The sequence below is a fragment of the Saccostrea cucullata genome, unplaced genomic scaffold (genome assembly GCF_032062105.1).
Source record: "Saccostrea cucullata isolate Sc308-1 unplaced genomic scaffold, CSIRO_AGI_Scuc_v1 ctg6975, whole genome shotgun sequence".
In the NCBI taxonomy this organism is placed as follows: Eukaryota; Metazoa; Mollusca; class Bivalvia; order Ostreida; family Ostreidae; genus Saccostrea; species Saccostrea cuccullata.
Genome location: NW_026928274.1, coordinates 6,566 through 30,415, shown reverse-complemented (window position 1 = coordinate 30,415; position 23,850 = coordinate 6,566). Strand labels below are relative to the sequence as shown.

General features: G+C 33.2%; 2 protein-coding genes across 2 annotated transcripts; one reads left to right on the top strand and one right to left on the bottom strand.

The window, feature by feature from the left end:
- Positions 1–5,512: 5,512 nt before the first annotated feature.
- Positions 5,513–12,776, top strand: LOC134277014 (uncharacterized). The gene is made up of 5 exons (XM_062759290.1): positions 5,513–5,818; positions 6,846–6,920; positions 9,708–9,818; positions 10,574–10,653; positions 10,781–12,776. The coding sequence occupies exons 1-5, from the start codon at positions 5,777–5,779 to the stop codon at positions 12,135–12,137; spliced, it is 1,665 nt and encodes a 554-aa protein (XP_062615274.1). The 5' UTR covers positions 5,513–5,776; the 3' UTR covers positions 12,138–12,776.
- A 1,530-nt stretch (positions 12,777–14,306) lies between these two features.
- On the bottom strand, positions 14,307–20,711 carry LOC134277015 (glutaryl-CoA dehydrogenase, mitochondrial-like; the record flags this gene model as incomplete). Its single annotated transcript, XM_062759291.1, has 9 exons — positions 14,307–15,028; positions 17,374–17,534; positions 17,890–18,015; positions 18,269–18,372; positions 18,765–18,987; positions 19,325–19,454; positions 19,633–19,742; positions 20,091–20,214; positions 20,577–20,711. Coding segments are annotated over 9 exons (1,184 nt in total), but the record flags the coding sequence as incomplete, so codon positions are not given.
- Positions 20,712–23,850: the final 3,139 nt, after the last annotated feature.

Sequence of the window (23,850 nt, the reverse complement as noted above, 5' to 3'; positions counted from 1 at the left end):
ACAAGGTAGTTGGTTGTTAACATCCCTCCCATTAGAGATTTTTTTTTACACTATATAGAGATGTCATCACATCAAATGGCTTCAGATTTAGACCTTTACTCAGGACTTGAGGTCATTGAACAGTTAGAGATCTTTTACTGCAGAGTCCGGGATGTCAATGCCTGCTCTGACACATGGCTTGGGGTGTTAAAGTATTATTCAAAGAACCTGCAACTTTCAATTCACAATGCTAAGTGCTTAGCAAAGGAACACTTGCTACCAATTTTTATCAACTTAGGTTAGTTGCTTCCAGGGATTGAACCCAGGACCCTGATCAGGGAGCAAACTCTTTATCAACTGAGCTATATACTGTCATGGTACAACTTACAAGGCTGAACAGTTGTAAACCTCAGCATGTGAAATGATGAGCTAAATGCTATAGAACAAGGTTATTCATAAAATTCACAAAATGGTTCATGGTGACCAAACTTTTAGTTGACACACTTCAAGGCCCAAAGACGCATCAGCTGACAAATTTGAAGATCAGTGGCATCATAATGTCCAAGATATGCATTAAAATTAATCTTAAAAAAGATGCGTTTGTGAAACACTATGTGCCCAGTGGCAACAAAGTTCCCAAAAAATATTTTTAGCATATAGGTCACAGTCAAGGTCACAAGGTCATTGACCTTGGTGTCATTTGAAAGAGCTTAATTAGTTGAGAATGCATACTAAATATGAGGTCTCTGTCTCTAACGGTTCAAAAGTTATGGCAAAGGTTAAGGTTGACAACAGACAAACAGATAAACAGACAAACAGATGGGACAAAACAATATACACCTCGGACCTATGGATCCGGGTGCATAACTAATACCTGCAAAATTTAAACAAGAGGCCCATGGTACACATCGCTCACCTGAATTGCTTTGACCATGCCGTTCTTAACCAGATTTCCTTCTTGTAATACCTATTGTGACTCCACGGGTCAATGACCATTAGATTTGGACAATTTAAAATCTACACTACCCCATGATGCTTCCACATATTAAGTTTCAGCTTTTCTGGCCCTGTAGTTCCTGAGAAGCAGATTTTTAAAGTTTTTCCTATACATTTCAATGTAAAACTTTTATTCCCTATATTGTGGCCCCACCCTACTGCCAGGGGTAATGAATTGAACAATTTAGAATTTATGCTACCCAAAGATACTATCACATAAGTTTTAGTTTTTCTGGTCCAGTGGTTTTTGAGAAGAAGATTTTTAAAGTTTTTTCCTATATATGTAAAACTTTGATTCCCTTGTGTGGCCCTGCCCAACCCCCTGGGGTCATGATATGAACAATTTAGAATCAATGTTACCCAAGGGTGCTTTCACATAAGTTTTAGTTTTTCTGGTTCAGTGGTTTTTGAGAAGTTTTAAAAAATAAATTCCAATATTTTTCTATGTAAAATTTGATTCCATACTGTGGCCCCACCCAACCCCCAGGGGTCATGGTTTGAACAATTTAAAATCTACACTATCCCAGGATGCTTCCACATAAGTTTCAGCTTTTCGGGCCCATTGGTTCTTGAGAAGAAGATTTTAAAAATCTTTTTTCCTATATATTTCTATGTAAAGCTTTGATTCCCTATTGTAGCCTCACCCAACACCCGAGGGTCATGATTTGAACAATCTGGAATCTACACTACCCAGGGATGCTTCCACATAAGCTTCAGCTTTACTGGCTCAGTGTTTCTTGATAAGAAGAATTTTTTAAAGACACCACCCTATTTTTGTCTTTTCTTGATTATTCCCCCTAATGACAGGACTTGGCACTTTATTTTAACACTATTTACTCCCCTTCATCCAAGGATGCTTTGTACTAAGTTTGGTTAAAATTAGCCCAGTGGTTCTTGAGAAGAAGTCAAAAATGTGAAAAGTTTACAGATGGATGGACAGACAGACGGACTACAGAAAAAATGTGATCAGAAAAGCTCATTTGAGCCTTTGCCTAGGTGAGCTAAAAAGTACATCACTATGAACTATAAGGATCTGAGATGCATCAACTGATAAGATTTGATAATCCTAGTCCTTATAATGGGTAAAATATCTTTTTTAACAAATCATCAATTTGACTCAGCTTTGAAGTAGATTTGGATATATGGACTTTATTAAAAACTAGAGGTACTGTGAGCATTGAGCTCACTAAATGATACCCCCCGCCTCCAATATGGTTATTATGGCAAAGTCCATGTTTTGCTGTGGCCGGGAAACACAAAATATGTGTCGGATCAAAAAGTAAAATAGGAGATGCACAATTGCAATATGTAATAAAGATTCTTTGAAAGTTTCATTAAATTTCGCTCTGACAGTGGTATAAGAGGAGTTGCGGATAAGAGATGGGTACCCCAAAGCATAACAGACAGACAGATGGACGAACGTACAGACAAACGGACAGACAGACGGACAGACATACCGATTACAGTATACCCTCCCACTTTTCAAGCTGGGGTATAAAAACACACCACATAAATGGCCATAGATGACCTCTTGAAGCCTTCTGCTCAGAAGAGCTAATAATGGTGATATTTCATTTAATAATTTAGGTACCATGATTTGGTACTATGGCATAAACTATTGATTTCATTGCCTATGAACTGACCCCCCCCCCCTTTCTACATAAAGTAATGGCAAATTGCATCTCCAGGCAGTAAATGAGATTCTGCAGAAGCTTCATCATTGAATTTCATTTAGGTATTTTATAATGATTTGTGTTAACAGAGTGAATACCTCCCCTCCTTTATTTAAGGAATTTTGGTTTAAAATGTACACGACTTGATTCTTTACATTTTTTTTCTCAAATGTGCTTTCTCTACTTTGCCAGAACAAAATAAGGACCATGCATTGGGATATAGGTATACTTATTATACTTACTTAGCATCTCTACCTACAAGTTGTATAACGAAAATCCCATAATCCAACTGTTGCTTCATGAGAAGGGCATGCATGTTGTTGAGAACTCAAACGAAGGGCCACGCCCTCTTCCAAGGGGAGATAATTATGAAATAAATGCAATTTTTAAAAAATCTTCTTCTCAAGAACCACTGGGCCAGGAAAGAAGAAACTCGTGTGGAATCATCCTCAAGTAGTGTACGTAGATTCAAGTTTGTTCAAATCATGACCCCCGGGGAAATTTTGCGAAAAAGGGGTATATGAGTACAGATGGTAAGTTATTTTTAACGATTGAATTTTTTTTGTTAAAAATGGTAATGTTTTTATGTCACATTATAGCTGACATAATTTCTGCGTGTTTTATATTTTGCGAATTAAAAATGATCACAAAAAATGCGAAAAATAGATTACCGCGAAAAAAAAAATGGATATACGGTATCGAAAAAGGCTGGAAAACATCAGGTTTTTTGGACCAAATGGCCATATGATTAAGTGTCGAGTATAGGACAAAGTTTGCAGCTGTCCACCAGCAAGTGGTGGCGTCTCCTTTTTAGTGAAAAATTCTCGAGAGGGACGTTAATTAAATAAGGAAGTCAGGACATGGCGGTATAACTAGCTGAACGTTTTAAATCAATCAGTATAATGTTTCATCTTCCCGCAAGATTTTTTTTCACACGACCTTAATTTAAAAACATCTCTTTAGCATAAGGAACTGACTCAGTACAGGTCTATTAATATAAAAATATTTAACATTATTTTTGAAATTTATCTTTAATATCTTAAGTCGACTTTTCCTCTCGGCGAGCAGAGTTTTTGCGCTGTTTGCGGAGAGAAAGAGATGTTATGAAATCACAATTTTTCGTTTGAGGTTTAATTTTAGTTGATATCCTAATATGAAGAAATTTATTAAAAGTATCAGCTCTAGCTCTCATTAATCTCCTTTATGTAACAAAAATATGTTGGGTCGATGTTTGACACGTGTTAAAAAGTTTGCTTTGGGCGAACTTGATTTGTCTACACCTTTTACCCGTGTCAATTTTCTTAGTAAAGTACAAAGGTATAGACATTGGTACACATTCGGTGTACAATTTCTTACACCTTTAGTCAAGTTTTCAGTCAAGCACTGGCGAGATACAAAACATATACTACATTATGTACACTGCATGCACCTTGTAAAATGCATTTGATTACACAATAGGCAATACACTGTAATTGGTGTACTTAAGCTAAATCAAGCACGTTCTTGGCAATGCTATACCATATGCAGAGACTTAATGTCCAATATATGCATGAATGTGCACATGCATTTTAGTTTACGTGACGAATTTCTTTCTTGTTCTTTTGAAATGAATTTCAACTTTAAACCAGAGGACCTATAAAGAGAGCTATCTAAATTGTCCCAAGAACCATAATCTCTTGTTAGACAGAGGTGATCATTCACGAAAGAAGCGAGGGTGTTTCTTAGCAAGATTCCGTGCATATTATTTATTTATTTTTATTCACCAATCAAAGGCCCTCTGGGGGCATATACAATTAAGAGACAAACAATATAATCATTATTATAACAATGCAAAATTGACATGATCCTCACTTGTAAAAGTTCTCAGATTTCAAATACTGATATACAGGGTAGTTCACAATGAAATATTAGCATTACATATAATTTAATGAAAATAATAAAATATAAAGAAAAAAAATTTAATAATAATAAAATACCAATTAAGCTCCTTTATACTGCAATGACCAGGCGGATAATAGCAAACGAGTACATGTAATCAAATTATTATCAATAATAATCATATTATTACAAAAAGTATATATATTTTGTTGACCTGGTAGCATAAGGTACCAAGGGGCGATGCCTATTGAGCAGTCTGGAAAAAATGAAAAACCAGGTTGCTCGGTCTTATACCTCAAGCAACCAAGACAGCTTGTAGGAGGAAAACTTAATTTGTTGGCCTGACTACTTATATGCTGTAAATTTTCGTTGAGAAGCTAATAATTAAAACTTTCTGTAGAGAACAGTCAAACAAATGAGCAATATGAATTTAGTAATCAAGGTCAAAAGTTTCCGTAAATGTACTTTACATAAGTTGTTCAGTTTTACCGGTCAATTGTACTGAAAGTATAGGTACAGTGCTGTACCAACTCTTAGGCACTTAGTTTTAGGTTAAACACGTTTGAAAAGAGGACATTGTGCATAAATATTTAAAGAGTGCATACTATATCAACATTCTATGAATGTTAAAATATTTATTATTTTTAGCAAAGTTGGAATCTTAAAACATTGTATGTTTGCAAAATATTCTTTCAGCGTAAGTTATATAGAATATTGTATTTAGTTCTGCAATTTTATTTTTTAAACTAAAAATCTCAATTAGCATATATTTCAATTGATAAAATTATTTTGATTTTTAGACCTGCATTTAAAATCAATTTAAATGGAACGTTTATTAAAGTTAATTTCGAGTTCGAACTTGACAAGGACTGATAAACACAGGTGATATTTAATAGTGATAGCACGGTGTAAATATATCTATAATCCCATAGAAAAATTCACCCGGAAGTTTTGGTCGTGAGGGTGACCCCGCTACCCTTTACTACCGCCCCGTGCTATAAAATTCCCGGACAATGGAGATTAAAATTCCAAAAATATCGAAGGCGGAAGCTTAATTCTTTCCTATTTTTCGTTCTATATCTAGACTGGGATCAAAGTAAAGCACTGGAAAAAATCATAAACAAGTCCATGTAGTTTGCTGTGTTGTTCTTGTAGCGGACTTATGTAATATATGTATGTTCACCTGTTGTATATTTACTCATTACCTGTGATCTGGACAATTTTCTAAGCATCCTGGCCCGCGCTTGAATATGACTGATGTTAGATTTGAGGGACTACTTCAGAAACCGGGAGTAAGTTAAATAGTACTCATGTTTGTTATAATGATAAATCCATTTTAATCTTTTGATATATCCTTTGATCTTACTATTAATCTCTTACGTAATCTATGGTAATAAATACTACGTATGTATATTTATATAGTGTTATAAATGTCATTGATATGCGAATTAGTTTAGCTAGAATAAAAAGACTAGAATAACGGAACTTTAATTTGCATATTTCATTCAAATCAATTTTCCATTTTTTATCGTCTATTAAAATCCCCCGCTTTGTGCCTGTAACCTGAACTTTTGTGTCATCCGTCACAACACTTGTTTACTGGTACAAATTTCCCGAACCTGAATCATTTCATCTGTTTTTTTTAATATGGTAAATATTTCAAGAAATTATTGATCCTATTATAATACTGAAACAAGAAAATTGATGTAATGTAATCGGTGCATCGAGATTTAAAGACATTTAAAAAATGTATATATTTCTTTTTTAAAAGATAACCGCAGCCTTTTGTTTCGAAACCTTATAACTCTTGAACAATTACTAAGTATTTAGTTCCTAGTACAACAGAAAAATGGAGAGGTTCATCGCTGAGTAAAACACAATGGCAAAATCTTATTGACAATACACATACATGTAGTACTAACGCTTCGAACTTCAAAAAGGAGATAAAGAAATTAAGCGATTAAAAATATGAGAGTTAAAACTAAACAAAACAAAAAAAAGACGCGCATCAAAGAATTGAATTCGATTTTTTATAAACAAAACATTTATGTATCTTAGAGCATCCACCCTCATTTCTCTATAAGTGCCTGGATTGTCATTCCTAATTGTTCCGAAAACCTCCTTAAAAGTCATTCACCATTGATGATCACCACTTGGCCAAACGGAAATCCATCTCTGAATGATCAAACATTTTCCTCAAGCATCTGTCTAAAAACTCAAAGTCTACAGTCAACGAAACGTATAACGTTACACAATTTTTTTGTCAGTTGACTGAGTGTGTTTTAGATTGTGCATTTATACATATGTTTAATTTTGTAGAGAATACCGGGACGGAAAACAAAGGTCTGGGGCGTTTTGGATGGGAAAGAACTATTTTTCTACAGGGAAAATAAGGTATGTTTTAGATCTCCGATATATATATATATATAAAGTTAGCAGCTGAATCTGAAATTAAAAGGTACATGTATTCATGAATTCTAATCACGGTTTTACACTTTTGAACTTAAAATTGGTAGGTTGAGACATATTTATAGCATGTTTGAGAACCATGCAACATTTAGAAAACAATATTTAGTATAAGGAGGGGTGGGATTATGATAAGCAATGATCAAGTTTAGAAGATAGCACAGAAAATATACGGAGAGATGGGTGTAGACAACCATAGAGTCGGGGAAACGGAAAAGGGGGGGTGGAGGGGGGGTCGGATACTTATTATACATGGATTGTATATTTAATATTTAGGGGGTCTATATACAATCTTGCCGTCTGTCATATCTGTCGCAAGTCATTGTTCTAAAGTAGGAGTAATTTAAGGTTTTAGGAAACTGTATAATCCGAATGCTGTGTATTTTTATGATGTAAATTCGTCACTAACCACAGAGAACTAATTAGCCTGTACATGTAGTCTACAGACACACAATTATGACAAGTTGACAACAGATTATCAGGTTCATGACTATCCTTCTTTACTGTAATTCAGTGCGCTATATGACTCATTTTAATAGGTGTACGACCAATGCTTAACAAGAAATTATTTTATGACTGAATTCTTATAGCTAAATTGCAATCATTAAGATTATGCGAGGAAATATCGTCTTTAATTGGCAAAGAGAGGAGGATATGCCCCCCTCCCGACCCTCCAAAGTGTTGGTATTACATTGAAAAGCAAAAAATCCTTAGTATAATTTGATGATCGGGAGAAATATGAAGACGAAGATCTGAAAACTTTGTCAGAATAAATTGTTTTAGAAATATGTTGTAGAATCTTAATTCATATTAATACCGATAGTAATACCCGGTATTCTCTGTCACATGCTTTATAGTTGTTTATGTTCCCCAACTTATTCCATATTCGAAGTAAGCACTCTTGATGCTATATGTTCAATTTTTAAAGCGAGTCAGGCTACTGACAGATAAGTTGTTCTTACAGGGATTGAAGTTTTATCATTTAATTCATTAGGCGTTATAGTGACCTAGACAGCAAATATAACTTACAACTGGGTCGTATTTTGACTGACTTGTTTCATATCAATCGGTAGGTCTTTGTTTTTATATGAAATGACCACATAATGTTTCCTCTACCTGATCAAAACACAGGACTGACGGCAGATGTGACCGATCGACAGGGAATGCTTACTCCTCCCTGGCACCCGATTCTTGCTCTGAAGGTTCTTTTGTGGAGTAATTTCCGTGTTTTTGCCCAGTTCATAGACTTGTATTGTTTGAAGTTCTTTTTTAAAGATATGGAACACTGTTCTTTATCTTCACCTTGTTCATTGTTGACATATTTTAATCATTCGATGTGCATTATCAAACCTTTGAAGTAGTTCGTGAGAGCTAGATGACCTGTATTTTTAATCTTTCGGGAAATTTACGGGATATTCATATGTATAAAGTACAAATGAAAATCTTGGCACCTGGATGGTTTTCAATAACCGAGTGACTTTTTTTAAACATCAGTCCTGAACGTAGAGATTTTTTATGTAATATCACTTTTGGAGGTAGAGTTCCTGTTTTAGTTCCTGTTCGTGGAAGTATCATAGGATTGCATTGTCTAAGGTTTGCTGGCTTTTTCACTCATCTAGTGTTAGACACGGCCTCTTTCAATAGAATTTATGGTAAAATTTAGGCACTCGTACCAACAAAAAAAAAATAATTTGCGACTTCAAAAATATCTTATATTTCAAAATGATTTATCCATAGATTCATTAAAACTCCCAGTTACCAACGAGCATACGTGTACATTGAGATGTAAAATTAATTTCTTATGTTTAGATTTTAGCTTTGTAAAACTAGATGATTAAAAAAAATACCAAGTTCGTCTACATAAGTTAACTGATATTGTCCGAAGAATTAATTTTCAACTGCATGTGATTTTTGCCTTCTTAATATACCCTCCCTTATATATTATACATGTATATGTACGTATATACATGTATGTAATTGAAGATCAATCGATTATCAAAATTTACATACAGAAAACAGGAAATCCCGCAGAATCTCTTAGTCTTGCTGTAAATTGATAGTATACTTCCTCTTCGTTACAAGTACCGTATTTCAGCTGAATTCCGGGTGAAGTTTGCCCAGGCACTGGTCACACAGATACATGTTACAAAATATAGAAATACTTATAACCAAATAATTGTATTGATGAGACTACATATTTTATATTAAATATAAATTATATTATACGTTAATGAACATCGTTTAGCAACAAATATTCTTTTGATAGAATTCTCGTACCCAGGTACATTCGATAGCGAACAGGAACTTAATTTTATTGACTCGGAAAGAATGGGTTATACTTTTTCTATATGTTTATCATGATATAAATGTATTTCCTGTGTAAATTTTTTCATAAAATGAAAGGAAAATAATCACAATGTACGCATGAAATGAAAGGAAAATAATGACGCATTTTTGATAAGATATTTTTGTAGAAAAAAAAACCCCGCTTTTATTTTTTTTTTATCTTTATAATATCTGTGACAATTCATCTTCGAGTACTTCAGTATTATATCCAGTAAAGGTCAAGTAGACAATCGAACGTGTCCCCTCCAACCCTTATCAAAATATCAATATTTGCTTAAAAACTAGGCAGGAAGTATTTCATAAGGATTTTACTGTCGCTTCACTCAACTGTTGAAATTAAAACAACTTTTTTTTCTACGAATTTAACAGAGGTCATCTTGCATCGGTTCGCTGGATTTGTCTCTCGTGAGGAAAATAGAGAAAGTGGTTCCCACAGGTAGCGAATTTCTCATCGACTATGATGGCCGATATGCCCTTTATGTAAGTATTCTGGATTTTATTCATTTTAGAGAAATATGATATTAAGAAAAAATGTTACTTTTACATTTCTTGAAAAACACTTCATCCAACGATCATGGCAGATTTCACGCAGGAACAGGTATAAATCGGTGAATGGTGACAATGTTTGACAATGCAGTGAATTATTTTTAACAGTATGGTCTTGTCCAGAGTTAATTTGTTTTTGGCCAAAAGCGGATTTTGAAACGAAAGGAATAAAATTTGATCAAGTAAACCATATTATTGATGTTAAAACTACCATAGCCTCCATAAATAATCATGCGGTTTTTTTTTTTTTTGTTTTTTTTTGCACGTCTCATTGTTCCGCAAGAGAGGTCTAGAGCAATAAATTTACGACTATATACATCTTGTTGAATGTAAACATGCTTTAAAAAAAGAGATTTATCAAAGCAAATAGCAATGAATACCGTATAAATCAATTTAATTCTGCACACCATTTACATAATTTTCAAGAATTTGTCAATTTGGTAATATCGTGTTAAACAATGTTATGAGTCAGCTATTGACTCAATTAATCATGAGCCAACTGCTGCAAGAAAATTTACAGGAATTGCGCAGCAAAGACTATTGAGTCAGCAAATGATATTTCAATCTTGTCGCTCGGACAAGGATAGTCATATTGTTTCAGAACACTACCGTGTTAAGATGGAATTTCTACTACTTGGTTATTAGAATGATTTTTGAATAATCTTGTTTGTTTTACAAATTTTGAACAGACGGCAGAGAACAGTGTGAAATGCGACGAATGGATAACATACATTACACAAGCTACCCAGTCCCCAGGCAAAAGTAATCAGTAAGTATATATTTACCTACTAGCTAAATTTTTCTTTTTGGAGAAATGGACTGTCAACTTGATAGAGCCGCATGTATGGCTGTCAAATGGTTTACACAGTCACTTTTATTTAATTATTTATTTTCAGACTTCCTATTGCTGGTCAAACCAATGCAACAGAAACTTTCAAGCACAAAAAGACAAACGACACTACAGCATCAATCAAATCCAGAACTGAGACCCTGCAACCTTCTGAAAACAACTCTGGAAGGCAAATAACAGTTAACAAACCATTCCCTGTTCAGAGAGAAGTTCAAAACAAACCTAGAGTGAGTGATAAACCACAAAAACGACCATTTTCTTACAAAAAGGAAGACATTGACAGATCTTCTGACAAACTGGTCAATCTTAAGTGTGTAGAGACAGTTCAGAAAAATGTACCTGCAAAGGATGTCAATTTCACAAAGCTAAATTCTCTTTTGAAGGAAGCAGGCAAAGAAAGTGTAGATCAAACCCCAAAGAATTGTGTAACGAAAGTTTGCAAAGAAAATGTCGCAAAGGAAGTCTTTCGTTCAAATTTAAATGTTAAAACTGAAGCAAAGTGTGATAGTAGGAAGCCTGAAATAGCAAAGTCCCTGAAGAATTCTATAACAGACAACATTAACACAAGGAAAACTGATATAAAAGCGAATTTAGGAAATAGAAGAAGTTCTTCCCTTCCCCAAACTGAAGAAGATACTAGCACTAGGCCAGATTCTGGGTATGAAACACTAGCTGGCAGTGACAATAGAAAGAGTGTTATCACAGAAGAGTATGGAGAAGTTGATATTTCTTCTGTTGTTCTGAGAAAAAGCAGAAGATCAATACTAAGCAGCACCATGATCAATCCAGAATCGGAGCTTCCAAATATGGAGTCAGGGTCAATTTTAAGGGTACCAAAAGAAACAAATTGCAAGGTTTCAGACAAAGATTCTTCTTGTGCAAGTACTCTTGAAGAAAAGTGTATGAAAAAAGATAAGTCTCTGCTCAGCAATGGTGATATTCACAAAGACAAAAATTCAGAGTTGGATGATGTTTATGAAAATGTAAATACTGCAAGGGTTGAGATAAAAGAAGAGAACAATTCTGAGGAAGCTGAAGAAGAAGAAGAAGGAGATTATGTTGTACCTAGACGCAGGAATATTGTTAGCAAAAGAAGCACAATGGTTGATGTTCATGTCCCTCAAGTTGTCATTGAAGCTGATGAAGACAATGAAAATGATGACTATACACAACCATCATCAGAAGGTGGTTTGTTAACAGAGGAACAAGAAGATTTGTTAATAAATCTAACATTTGAACCAATTGAAGACCTTCCCTTTAAATCTGACAATTTACAACATGATAAGTTAGATTTCTCAGAGATCCAAGGTTTTGTAAAAGGTAGCAAATTTCAAAGCAGGAGTTTGGTTTCTTCAGGCAAAAACCCAGTAGAGAGTTTACGCCAACTCCTTGACAAATTGTAGGCTTTCAACCCTGAATTCAAGTAGAATCTCCCTGTTAGCACAGGATGAATCTACAACATTCAGTGAATTGAAAAATGACTGTTGGTTTACTGAATGTTGACTGAATTGCAGAACTCAGTCATTCAGTGATATATCCAGACCATACAATCACCATCAGTGTGGTGGATCCAAGAATCTTGAAACATAGCCACACCCAAATATTGATATATTAAATATTACGTATATTTTCGACACAAAAGGAGGAAGGGGGAGGGAAGGGTCCCTTCTCCAGTGACCATACAGTTGACTGAATGGTGAAGGTTTATCCTGTGTTAAATATAGTTTAGTCTCTCTTACATCATAAATTAAAATGTATTGAATATGCATTTCGAAGACGCAAATACAATTTTTTGCAATATATTCATATGTTGAATTTGATCTTCAAATGTCAGTATGTGGAGTGAATAGACTGAATTGAATGTGGCACATGTATTTGTATATAAGCTTACCTAACTTTGCACTGAGGTAATAATTTTCATAAGTGGAAAAGTGGTACATGTTAAACATATCGTGCAGTTTACGTCCCTATATGAAGTGCAAGCAAAATATAATAAGGAAAATTTGCATGGGTAAAACTTGACAGTATGAATATGTTGGCTTGTTTGGCTTACAAAAAGAACAGCATTATGCAATATGTATGCATGAAGTGTTGAAAGCTGACAAAATACTACTAGCTTAGCTGGCAACAAATTTTGCAAAAGTAATACATTTGCTTTTTTCTGTTCCATTCTGTAAATATTACATGTACTTGTATTACATATACATGCATTTGTAGAACTTTAGAACAAAGTATTAACACAAAATTTTTATTTACATATGTGCAGGTTTTAATGCACATGTATATTGCAAGGAATTGCATTTATATAATGTTTATAAATTAACTGCATTTTCCACTGTGATCTTGCATGCTAGTCAAATTATAAAAAGACTAACTCATGCTTTCAATTTTTCTAATTATATAAGGCAAAGGGCAAGATATTAGTTACTTTTTATGTGTAAATTATGATATTGAAAAAATGCAATGCCAGTAAAATGCAATGTCTCAAATATCTGTTAACTTTGTCAATATTAATGGTCTCATTTTTTAAAAATCTTCTTCCCTTAACTCGCTCTCTCTCTCTATATATACATGTCTTGAATATATAATATATACATATGTATCATTCCTATATTGCAAACTTGTGCTGTGCAATTAGTAGTTTTTTTTTCTAAGAAGATTTTATTAGAAAAAAAAATATACAACAGAGATAAAAATAACTGATATGTACAAGTTAAAACGAATGTCTTAAATTATATGCATGTATTTTAGTAGAGTTCAGCAATTTTCTTATTCTTTCTTATTCCATTAAAAAAGTTCTATTAAATAGTGCACTTTGTTACATTTCTATCAAGGTTTGTCACACAATATACCACAGATATTTGGAGCTATTTAATTCAATAGACAAAACTTAGAGGGGGTATATTAAAATATCCCATTTTATCAGTCTTATCAAAGAGATCTTAATGCTTCTGTCATGCATATGCTCAGTATCTCAGTTTTTGCGGACAGACAGACACAGCAAAAACTATATACCCCCTAATCTTCGATTACAGGGGCATAAAAAAGATGGATATTTTGAATCCGCAATTAGGTTACTAGACCTTACATAATTTCTCTGGTTAACCTATCTATTTAATTAAAATTAAATCATTTATTCATCCATGAACTTCCTCCTTTATCTAAAGAGTTCGTGAAACCATTTAAATATCCAATGAACACCCAATTATCAACCTAAAAATTTTTAGTAAGCAATTCTGGTGTAAAATTTGACATTTAACATTTTAATTGAATAAAAACATTGGCAGTTTCACATTACAGTGTTTTGATCCCGCATTCTTGACCTGGACAAGAACAAAAATTAGAACACTGCTCTCAGGTCATGTTGTCATTTTATCAAGTCATTATCAAAAACCTGAACTTCATTTGTTTTTGAAAAAAAAAAACTTGAACCAGGAAATGCAAATGAACAGGAAATCAACCTGATTCCAAGATATGGTGAAAATAAAAGATTGAAATCGATCTCTGAATGAGGAAGTTAAATTTCCAACATGTTGAGGACAAGGAAGAGAAATTTGCATCACATATACATGATATATGCTGATGTTTATTTCAAAACAATATCAAAAACAAATCTGACTCATGATTCTGTCTAATATGAACAGAGCTCGGTACAATGTTTGAAAAGAACAATACTGTTCATAAATATAGGCTATTTTTAAAGCAACAGTGTTTACATTACATGATTTTACACTTGCTTTAATACCAAATTATTCATTTCAAAATCATCAATAAATGCAACTAAGTAAAAAATATAAATATTGTTAAAAGGAAAAACATATTTTACATTTTAATTTTTTTTGCACTTTCATGATATCCATGACTTCTTCATTAACAAAAATTCTTCACATTGTACATGCACCTTATATATTCATCAAGCAAAATGTCCATTAGGAAAGTATTATGCAGAGAATTCAAAACAAAAATTACATGTATGTTATTACATGATATAAATCATTATATATTTAAAACCCAGTGCATTGTACAAACCAAACAATGACATTATTTGTACATGTTTGTACACATAGTAATATAATAATATAAACCTTTTTAATTTACAAAACATGTGAATCAAATCTTTTGATGCAACAATTTGAGAAAATAAATGACACCAATATTTCTCACCGATTCAATGACTCTAGTTTTTCTATCACAGACACCAATTAAATAAATTCACTTTATCCTTAGTCCGCTGTAAAAGCCTGCAGACCGGTGATCGCTCGTCCTAAAATCAAAGCATGGATGTCGTGTGTGCCTAAAATAAAAAGAAATGTTTGATATTCTCTAAAATTTGCATAATTTCAGTTAACCCATAAAAACTACTAGAAGACTGAATACTGATTTGATTAACTTACAAGAGGCCCAAGGGCCTTGAATCGCTCTTCTGATAAATTGTACAACCTATCACTTGCATTTGAAGCCTCTAACCCTAAGTATCCTAAGACCCAAGTTGTATCAACTGACAAAGTTTGATGATTCTTAGCCAATAGGACTGAAGATATTTTAATAAAGCTATAAAAAACCATGAGTAGGTCACTGTGACCTACTTTAAGATTGAAGTTTTCTGAGGACTCAAGATGCATTAATAGACAAACTAAGATTGAAGATTCTAAGCAATTAAGTATTTGAGATATTCAAAAGTAGGTCACCTTGACTTACTTTTTGGTCTACATTCTTGGAAAACCCATAATGCATCAACTGACAAAGTTTGATTCTTCTAAGCCAATAAATACCTAAGATACTTAAATATAGCCATAAAATGTCGAAAGTAGGTCATTGTGACCTTCATTTTAGTCAACATTTTTCAGAGTCCCAAGATGCATCTGCTGACTAAGTTTGATAATTCTAAGCCAACAAATACCTGAGATATTCAAAAGTAGGTCACCCTGACCTACTTTTTGGTCGACATTCTCTGAAAACCCAACAACTAACAAAGTTTGATGATTCTAAACCGATAAGTACTAGAGATACTTAAATATAACCATAAAATGTCAAAAGTAGGTCACTGTGACCTAATTTTTGGTCGTCAAAATGCATCAACTAACAAAGTTTGATGATTCTAAGTCAATAAGTACCGGAGATACTTAAATATAGCCATAAAATGTCAAAAGTAGGTCATTGTGACCTACATTTTGGTCAACATTTTTCAGAGTCCCAAGATGCATCTGCTGACCAAGTTTGATAATTCTAAGCCAATAAATACCCGAGATATTCAAAAGTAGGTCACCGTGACCTACTTTTTGGTTGACATTCTCTGAAAACCCAAGAGGCATCAACTAACAAAGTTTGATGATTCTAAACCCATAAGTAACAGAGATACATAAATACAGCCATAAAATGTCGAAAGTAGGTCACCGTGACCTAATTTTTGGTCGTCATTCTCCGAAAACCCAAGATGCATCAACTGACAAAGTTTGATGATTCTAAGCCAATTAGTAGCGGAGATACTTAAATATAACCATAAAATATGGAAAGTAGGTCACCGTGACCTAATTTTTGGTCGTCACTCTCCGAAAACCCAAGATGCATCAACTCACAAAGTTTGATGATTCTAAGCCAATAAATACCTAAGACACTTAAATATAGCCATAAAATGTGGAAAGTATGTCACTGTGACCTACATTTTGGTGGACGTTTTTCAGAGTCCCAAGATGCATCTGCTGACCAAGTTTGATGATCATAGGTCTGAAGGTAATCAAAATATGCCTTTTAAACAATTTGAAAGCAAATGCCTACAAAGTTCAAAAAGTAGGTCACAGTGACCTACTTTTTCTTAAATATGTTTTAAGGTCCCAAGATGCAGCAACTTACAAGATTTGATGATTCTAACCCTCTTAGTGTCTGAAATAATGGGAATAAATGTTTTAAAAAGGATAGATCATAAAGTTCAAAAAGTAGGTCATGGTGACCTACTTTTAAGTTGACGTTCAAGGACCCAAGATGCATCAACTGACAAAGTTTGATGATCATAGGCCTTAAAGTGTTCAAAATATGCCTTTAAATCAATTTGAAAACAAATGCCCGCAAAATTAAAAAAGTAGGTCATCGTGACCTACTTTTGAGTTAACATGATGTGAAGTCCTAAGATGCATCAACTTACAAGATTTGATGATCCTAGTCCTTATAGTAAGCAAAATATAAACATTTTTATTAATTGTAAAATTAGGTCAACTTTGAAGTGACCTTGAGACCACGCCCTTTGCCCCAGGGTTATGCCTTGAACAATTTTTAATCTTCAACATATCCTGATCCTTGTATGTAAGTTTGGTGAAAATCTGACGGGTGGTTCTGGAGAAGAAGATTTTTTAGCAACCAGTACTTTTGGTTTTGTTTTCCTGATTATCTCCCCTTGTTTTAGGGTCCCAACCCTTATTTTAGTATAAATGGTAGCCCTTGGGCCAAGGATACCCTGTGACAAATTTGACACTGATTGGCCAAGGGGTTCTTGAGTTATGGCCCATATTCTAAAAAGTTAACGCACACCGCACGATGCACACCGCACAAATGGCCAAAGCATTAGCTCTTTGAGCCTTTGGCTCAGAAGAGCTAAAAATAGGTGTACTTAACTTCTAGCATTGAAAAATTACAGAATAGTTTTACCTTCATATGTGTTGACAGCTTCCAGGTTCATGACATGCCTGATGACGTGGTACTCATCTGAGATTCCATTCCCTCCGAGCATATCTCGAGCTACACGAGCAATATCCAGGGCCTTGCCACATGAGTTTCTCTTGATCATTGAAATCATTTCTGGTGTTGCTCTGTTAACACAGATATCATATTAATTTTGAATTCCCTTTGATACATGTAGTATGTCATTGTAAATGTATAGAGAAATAATAGATAAACATCTTTGAAGTTATTCTTATTTTGAATGGGCAAAATAGATTAAAATAAAGTAGTTTCTGTCTTATTGAAAACAAGCTGTATAATAATAAATTTGCATTGTCAGAAATACAAATGGATTTTTTTAATGATTAATATCTATAGATAAGGTAAGATATGTTTTATTACTAATTCGGTGCACAAATGGGCATCAAGAGAACAAACTAAAGAAGGAAAGGCCTAAAATATAATTTTAAAAAATCCTTCACACCTAAACATGATTGTACTTACTTGCCCTCATCCTTTAACCTCCCGACCTGTAAACAGGCCTGAAGGCCTATTGAGATTTCTGTGAGCATGTCTGCCATCTTCTTCTGTGGAAGTTGATTTTTGGCAAGAGGTTTACCAAACTGAAATCTGTAGAAAGAATTTTTTTCCGTTTACATCATTTCTGGTAAACTTGAAGAGGAAAAGGGCAGTAACTCTTATTGTAGATGGATTTAATTATTTTGACATAAAATTTATCTGAGCAAAGGAACAGGGAAGGACAGACATGAGGAACATCCCACACCAATAACATTTTGATCCTGGTTGTTACAGATTTTAACCTTTTCACAGAGACTCAAAACGACAAAATCACAGAGAACTGTACCTTATAATCAATAGTTACCTGTCCAGTGTGTACTGTCGAGCAGCTTCCAGACAGAATTCAGCTGCACCAAGTGTTCCCCAAGCAATTCCATATCTAGCATTGTTAAGACATCCAAAGGGACCCTGGATAAGAAAGTATAGAGGTACATGTATGATGAATTTACAGTCCTATAATGTAATCTAGGTCAAAAAAATAATTCTGCATAGAATTTTTTTCTTAATACATCAAAAAGACTTTTTACATGTGATATCCTTTTTTAAAAATATGCTTATATTTTTATAAGACAGAGGGAAAATTATTTGTGAACGTATATATATTGGGATTCACTATTCCTGTGCACTATACTCCTACAAGAGGTAACATCCCTATGCTTCTAATATATATGGTGCCCAGTCAAAAGTATCTCATCGTGAAGCTCTACATGTAGCATACTGGAGTATGTGCACTAGAGCTTAAAAAAAAAGAATATTGAAATGGAATTCATTTTTAAATAAATGCTTCATCAAGTACGCACCCCTAAACCAATGATGTTAGGCATCATATTTTCCTCTGGGACCTCCACATCATCCATTGCGATTTGTCCTGTGATGCTGGCCCTGAGGGAGAATTTACCCTCGATCTTTGGTGCTGTCAGTCCCTTCATACCTTTCTCCAGGATAAACCCTCGAATTTTGTCATTGTCTTTATCACACTTAGCCCACACAATGAATACATCCGCAATGGGGGAATTTGTAATCCTGTAAATAGAAATTAATAAGTATCTGAGTACATGACTTTGTTCATACATGTATATACACTTACATGTAGTTGAAATATCTGGCCTTTATCAATAAGAAAATTATATTAAAATTTAATAAGAATTAAATTTGTATGTTATTTGCATGGAAGTTAAAAAAAATGTGTAATCTATCAATTTCAACTTGAAACCATTTTATCTAGTTTAATTATTTAAAGTTTGAATTTCAACTTTTTTTGTAATCTTGGTGTGGCTAACAGAAGTCCCAGCGTCTAGTAACTGAAGTGAAGAAAAAGGCAACAGCATGTTGCTGTGCAGTTTGTAGGCTGTATACATACCATGACTTTGTCCCATTGAGTGTGAAGGTTTTACTTGAGGGGTTGTATCTGGCTTTTGTCTCCATGGATGATGGATCACTGCCGTGATTGGGCTCTGTTAGTCCAAAGCAACCAATCAGCTCTCCCTTAGCTAAAATATCAAAATAACATTGAATTATAACTTAATACTGTTTAAATCCTACTTTAAATGAAATGTTTACTCAGCATTGAAAAAAAATTCACTTGTAACACAAGCTATGCTAACCCATGTTATCACACCTAAATCATATGTTAATATACATGTATATATCTAAATAAAGTAGTATTACCTAGTTTTGGTATATACTTTTGCTTCTGTTCTTCTGTGCCATAAGCATAAATAGGATGCATGACAAGTGAGGACTGGACACTCATAGCTGACCTATAGCCACTGTCCACTCTGGTAAAAAGATTGTAAATAAAGGGACATAACTCTTTAACTCATTGCACATGGCAGGATTTCACCTTCTTCACATGCAACATACCTGAACTATAATCATGATAATATATGAATATATAAAGGGCCATTTAGCAGAAATAGGTAATTTTGAATAATTAAATTAATGGGAAAAATGTTGGTTTAGATAAGTAGTTAATCAAATAAGATTCTATTTGTTTCATGATCATACGTGTATTGTACACACTTCTACATGTACAAAAGATTTGATAAGCGGACTCTTGCCTACATTACATGTACTAAATACAATTTCTTCATAAATCAAAAACATGTAGTGCATTTAGGGTGTACCTCTCAACTTCTCGAGCAATGAGACCATATGCAACGGAAGAAACCCCAGCACAACCATAACCTTTAATGGTGGGGCCTAGGACTCCAATGGCTCCCATTTCTGGAACAATCTCTGGGTCAAATTCTACAATTACAAATTTTAAAGCAAAAATTCACAAGTGTAACATATGGTAACTTTTGGGATTTTATATAGTTTTCACTAAATATTATCTAATTGAATGTCACTTTGGCAGACAAACATTTCAGGGGTTAGTTTACATACACATTCTTTCTAAAGTAACTAAAAGATAACAATTTTTCTACCTTAGGATCGTATTTAATTCTCAATCTTTACATCATAATTAATGGCATGGTTTGATTTGTTGTAGCTAATTTCAGCGTATTCACTGTGTTACCAAAGAAATGATATTTTTTAAAAAGTTGCAGATTTCTGTAAACATTACAAAACAATTAAATAAATCAACACATCTAATGACAGTGACTCACTTTCATGTCGGTTGGCCATGAGTACTCGAGACATGAGTTTGTCGTCACAGTAAGCTCGAAAGGAATCTCGAACCATCTTCTCTTCTTCTGTCAACTGGTTTTCTAGGTTTAGTGCATCTTGCCAGTTGAATTTTGCTGTAAAAATAATTAACAAAGAATAAAACAATACTCAAAATTATGAATGATAATAAGTCCCAAGTCTTAAACGCTAAAAAGAAATTACAGGCACACATTTAAACCAGTAAATACGAGATTAGTAATTTTTCTCCCTATTTCACCATGAATAATACTTATTAGGGCACAGTTCTCTGCATTTTCTACTTCAGTTATATTCAATTTTCCAAGTAATCATGTATCATCATCGACATAAAGTTCTTTCTGAACTTTGCAAGTGTCGATAAATCAGGATATTAAAAGTTTTCAAAGTTAAATTGTTGTTACAGACAATTAAGAAGTTGCCAATGGGCCACAATGCTCACCTGAGTCATACTGGCAGAGCTGTTCTTAAGAAAAAGGTTTTACTTTTTCTTATCTCTCTACTCAATATGAAAAATTCCCAAATGGTCTTGTTATGCATTAAATCTACATAACATTGAGAAGACTTCATATCAACTCACTAGCATGTCCATTTGATCCCTTAAGGAGTGGGACAATGTACTTTTTCTGTATTGATATGTATGATTTGTATCCTGATATTTGACATATTTGAGCCACAATAAGATATGTATCACTATATATGCATTTTGAATTGGTTTAAGGAATGACTGTCTAATTTTTTGATTTCATGATGTGATCAATTGAGTGGCTTGTGTGATAATTTTCATGAACGCCGAATTATGCATAAAATTATCATGCAAGCCAATCGATTGATCATTGTCATGAAATCAAAAAAATCTGACAGTTATTCCTTATATTTACATGCTCTTGATTGGACGCTATAATCCACATGCTACAAGCCCTGCTTCTGTCTCTATCTCTTCACGTCCCACCCCACACGTGATTTTTTTTTAGAACCACGCCTATTGATGAACAGTACATTGATGCAGAAATAAAGCACATTAACTATTTGTAATTTTATCTTGGACAAAGACATTAGAAATGTAAATTTTATGAAATCTTTTTGTATTATATAATGTAGGGCTGGGACTATATATCGATATATCTGTGAGGAGGATACTCATATCGATACATATGAAGAAATTTCGAAATATCACAAAAAAAATCTGACTTCTATTTTTCTTTGTTTATTTAACATTTGGGGTTTAATATATAAAATGAAGAAGCTAAATATAAATATAGATATGAAATAAATAATAACGAACACCACTTGAGTAAAATATTTTTGTTTTACAACATATTTATTAACAACTATTTTGAATAAACTATTCTTATTTGAAAAGAAATAATTTTTTTATTTCAATGCAAAAAAAGATTTTATAATCAATTAAACATATCGTGATACATATTGTATCGTGGCTCAAATATCGTGATACATATCGATATAGAAAAAGTTGTATTGTCCCAGCCCTAATATAATGCATAGAGAGAAATATGAACTCTTGAAAAATTTACAATATAAACAACTACATCAGACAATGGACAAATTTCTATCAGAAAAATTCACTTAAGTTTCAGTTTAGATGAGCTAAAGATCATGAAGATAAAAAAGTCTTATCATACCTGTTGATTTTGCACGACGAATTATATTTTTTTTCATCAAGGAAATCAGATGAATTTTTTTTAATAGTTGAATCAGAAACTTTATTGATACGCATAACATCAAGATAACAAAAATTAAAAGGAAAGAAAGAATTTTTTTTTATTAGATTTCAATTATCATTTCAACAAAATTTCTTTTAAAACTCTTAATTAGATTATAGCAACATAATGTTAAAGTTTAAGAACTATGTCTTGTCTAATAACATCCTCTCACAGAGATAAAATATATCCCATTTTCATTATTGTTGCAATACACAGTCAAACCTCCTCCATCTCAAATTTGATGGAACAGAAAATCCAGATATTTGAGATACTGAGGATAAAATACTCAAAATATAAGTGATTGGAACTTCTATATCACTTTGAAATATCCGTGGTTTTTGATGTTACTTTCAGCATGTTCAGATGTCTAGTTGAATAATTTAAATACAATTGATCTATGTTGGTAATGAGCTTTGAGATATTAATTTTATTACTAATAAAAATCTTAACACATACACAAAAAATGACCAAAAAGAATGTTATAATAAAACTTTTCAGTCTTTTAATCTGTGTTATGCAACAAATGCAAAGGTTATCGAATGACTTTCTCTCTGTGTCTTTACACAATGCAATGCATGATTCTAAGTAAGCGTATACTGTATTACAATGATGAAAAGAAACAATGCTTAAAAACTATCATGATTTTAATTATTTTCCTTTAATGTTTTTAATACGAGAAATCCCGTATTTTACAAATATTGACAGTTTTGTAGAAAATGACAATGACGAAAATGAACTTTATAAATCAGATATGATCAAACAAAGGATACGTGCAACAGTTCCTTGAGTCCTGCAAGCTGTATACCGAGCACCTGTGTTGAAAATTAACTTAAACAACGGGGAGGTCGTTTTCATCGACATGATTATTTGTTTGTTTCGAAAGAGTATCCTTGACCTTGAGTGACACACCTATTCATCGATCAATGTAAATGTTGTGCCAACATGTATATAAATTTGTAAAACTCGAGGTCGCAGTCTTGGTGTATGGAATCGGCCAGGAAGGGGCTATGATTTGTTAATTTTTTTCAATTAAATAAACAAGATACGTTGAATGATGCGAAATGTAGTAGATGATTCCTTTTCTACATACCATGCATACACTTATGGAAGGGAATTACCGCCAAAAGTCTATGTATCTTGCTTTTATTCTTATTCTACCTACTTCTTTATGCTTTGTTATTGTTGTAATTATATGTCACTTTATTGTTTTCATATTCGTCTTTATTACATTTCACTTTGACTTTTATCCTTCTTCATTTTGCCCTTACTTTTATGTTGCTTTATTCTTGTAAATTCATTTTACTTTCTTTTAAATTGATACAGTTTCTTAAATGATTATCTCTATTACGAACGTGAATTCAATCACACAAAGAATGAAGCATATTCAATGAAGACGAATACAGTTGTAAATATTTAGTGCCGCATTATAACGCTAGGTGGCAGGGGTGTTTACAAGTGTTGGTAAAAAATAAGCAAACCCGGGCCGGGGTTATTCGAGTTTTTTTTCTATTTT

Coding starts and splice junctions, on each gene's coding strand:
- LOC134277014 (XM_062759290.1), top strand. CDS start 5,777: ATGACTGATGTTAGATTTGAGGGACTACTTCAGAAACCGGGA. Junction 6,921..9,707: donor TTTTCTACAGGGAAAATAAG/GTATGTTTTAGA, acceptor CGAATTTAACAG/AGGTCATCTTGCATCGGTTC. Junction 10,654..10,780: donor TCCCCAGGCAAAAGTAATCA/GTAAGTATATAT, acceptor ATTTATTTTCAG/ACTTCCTATTGCTGGTCAAA.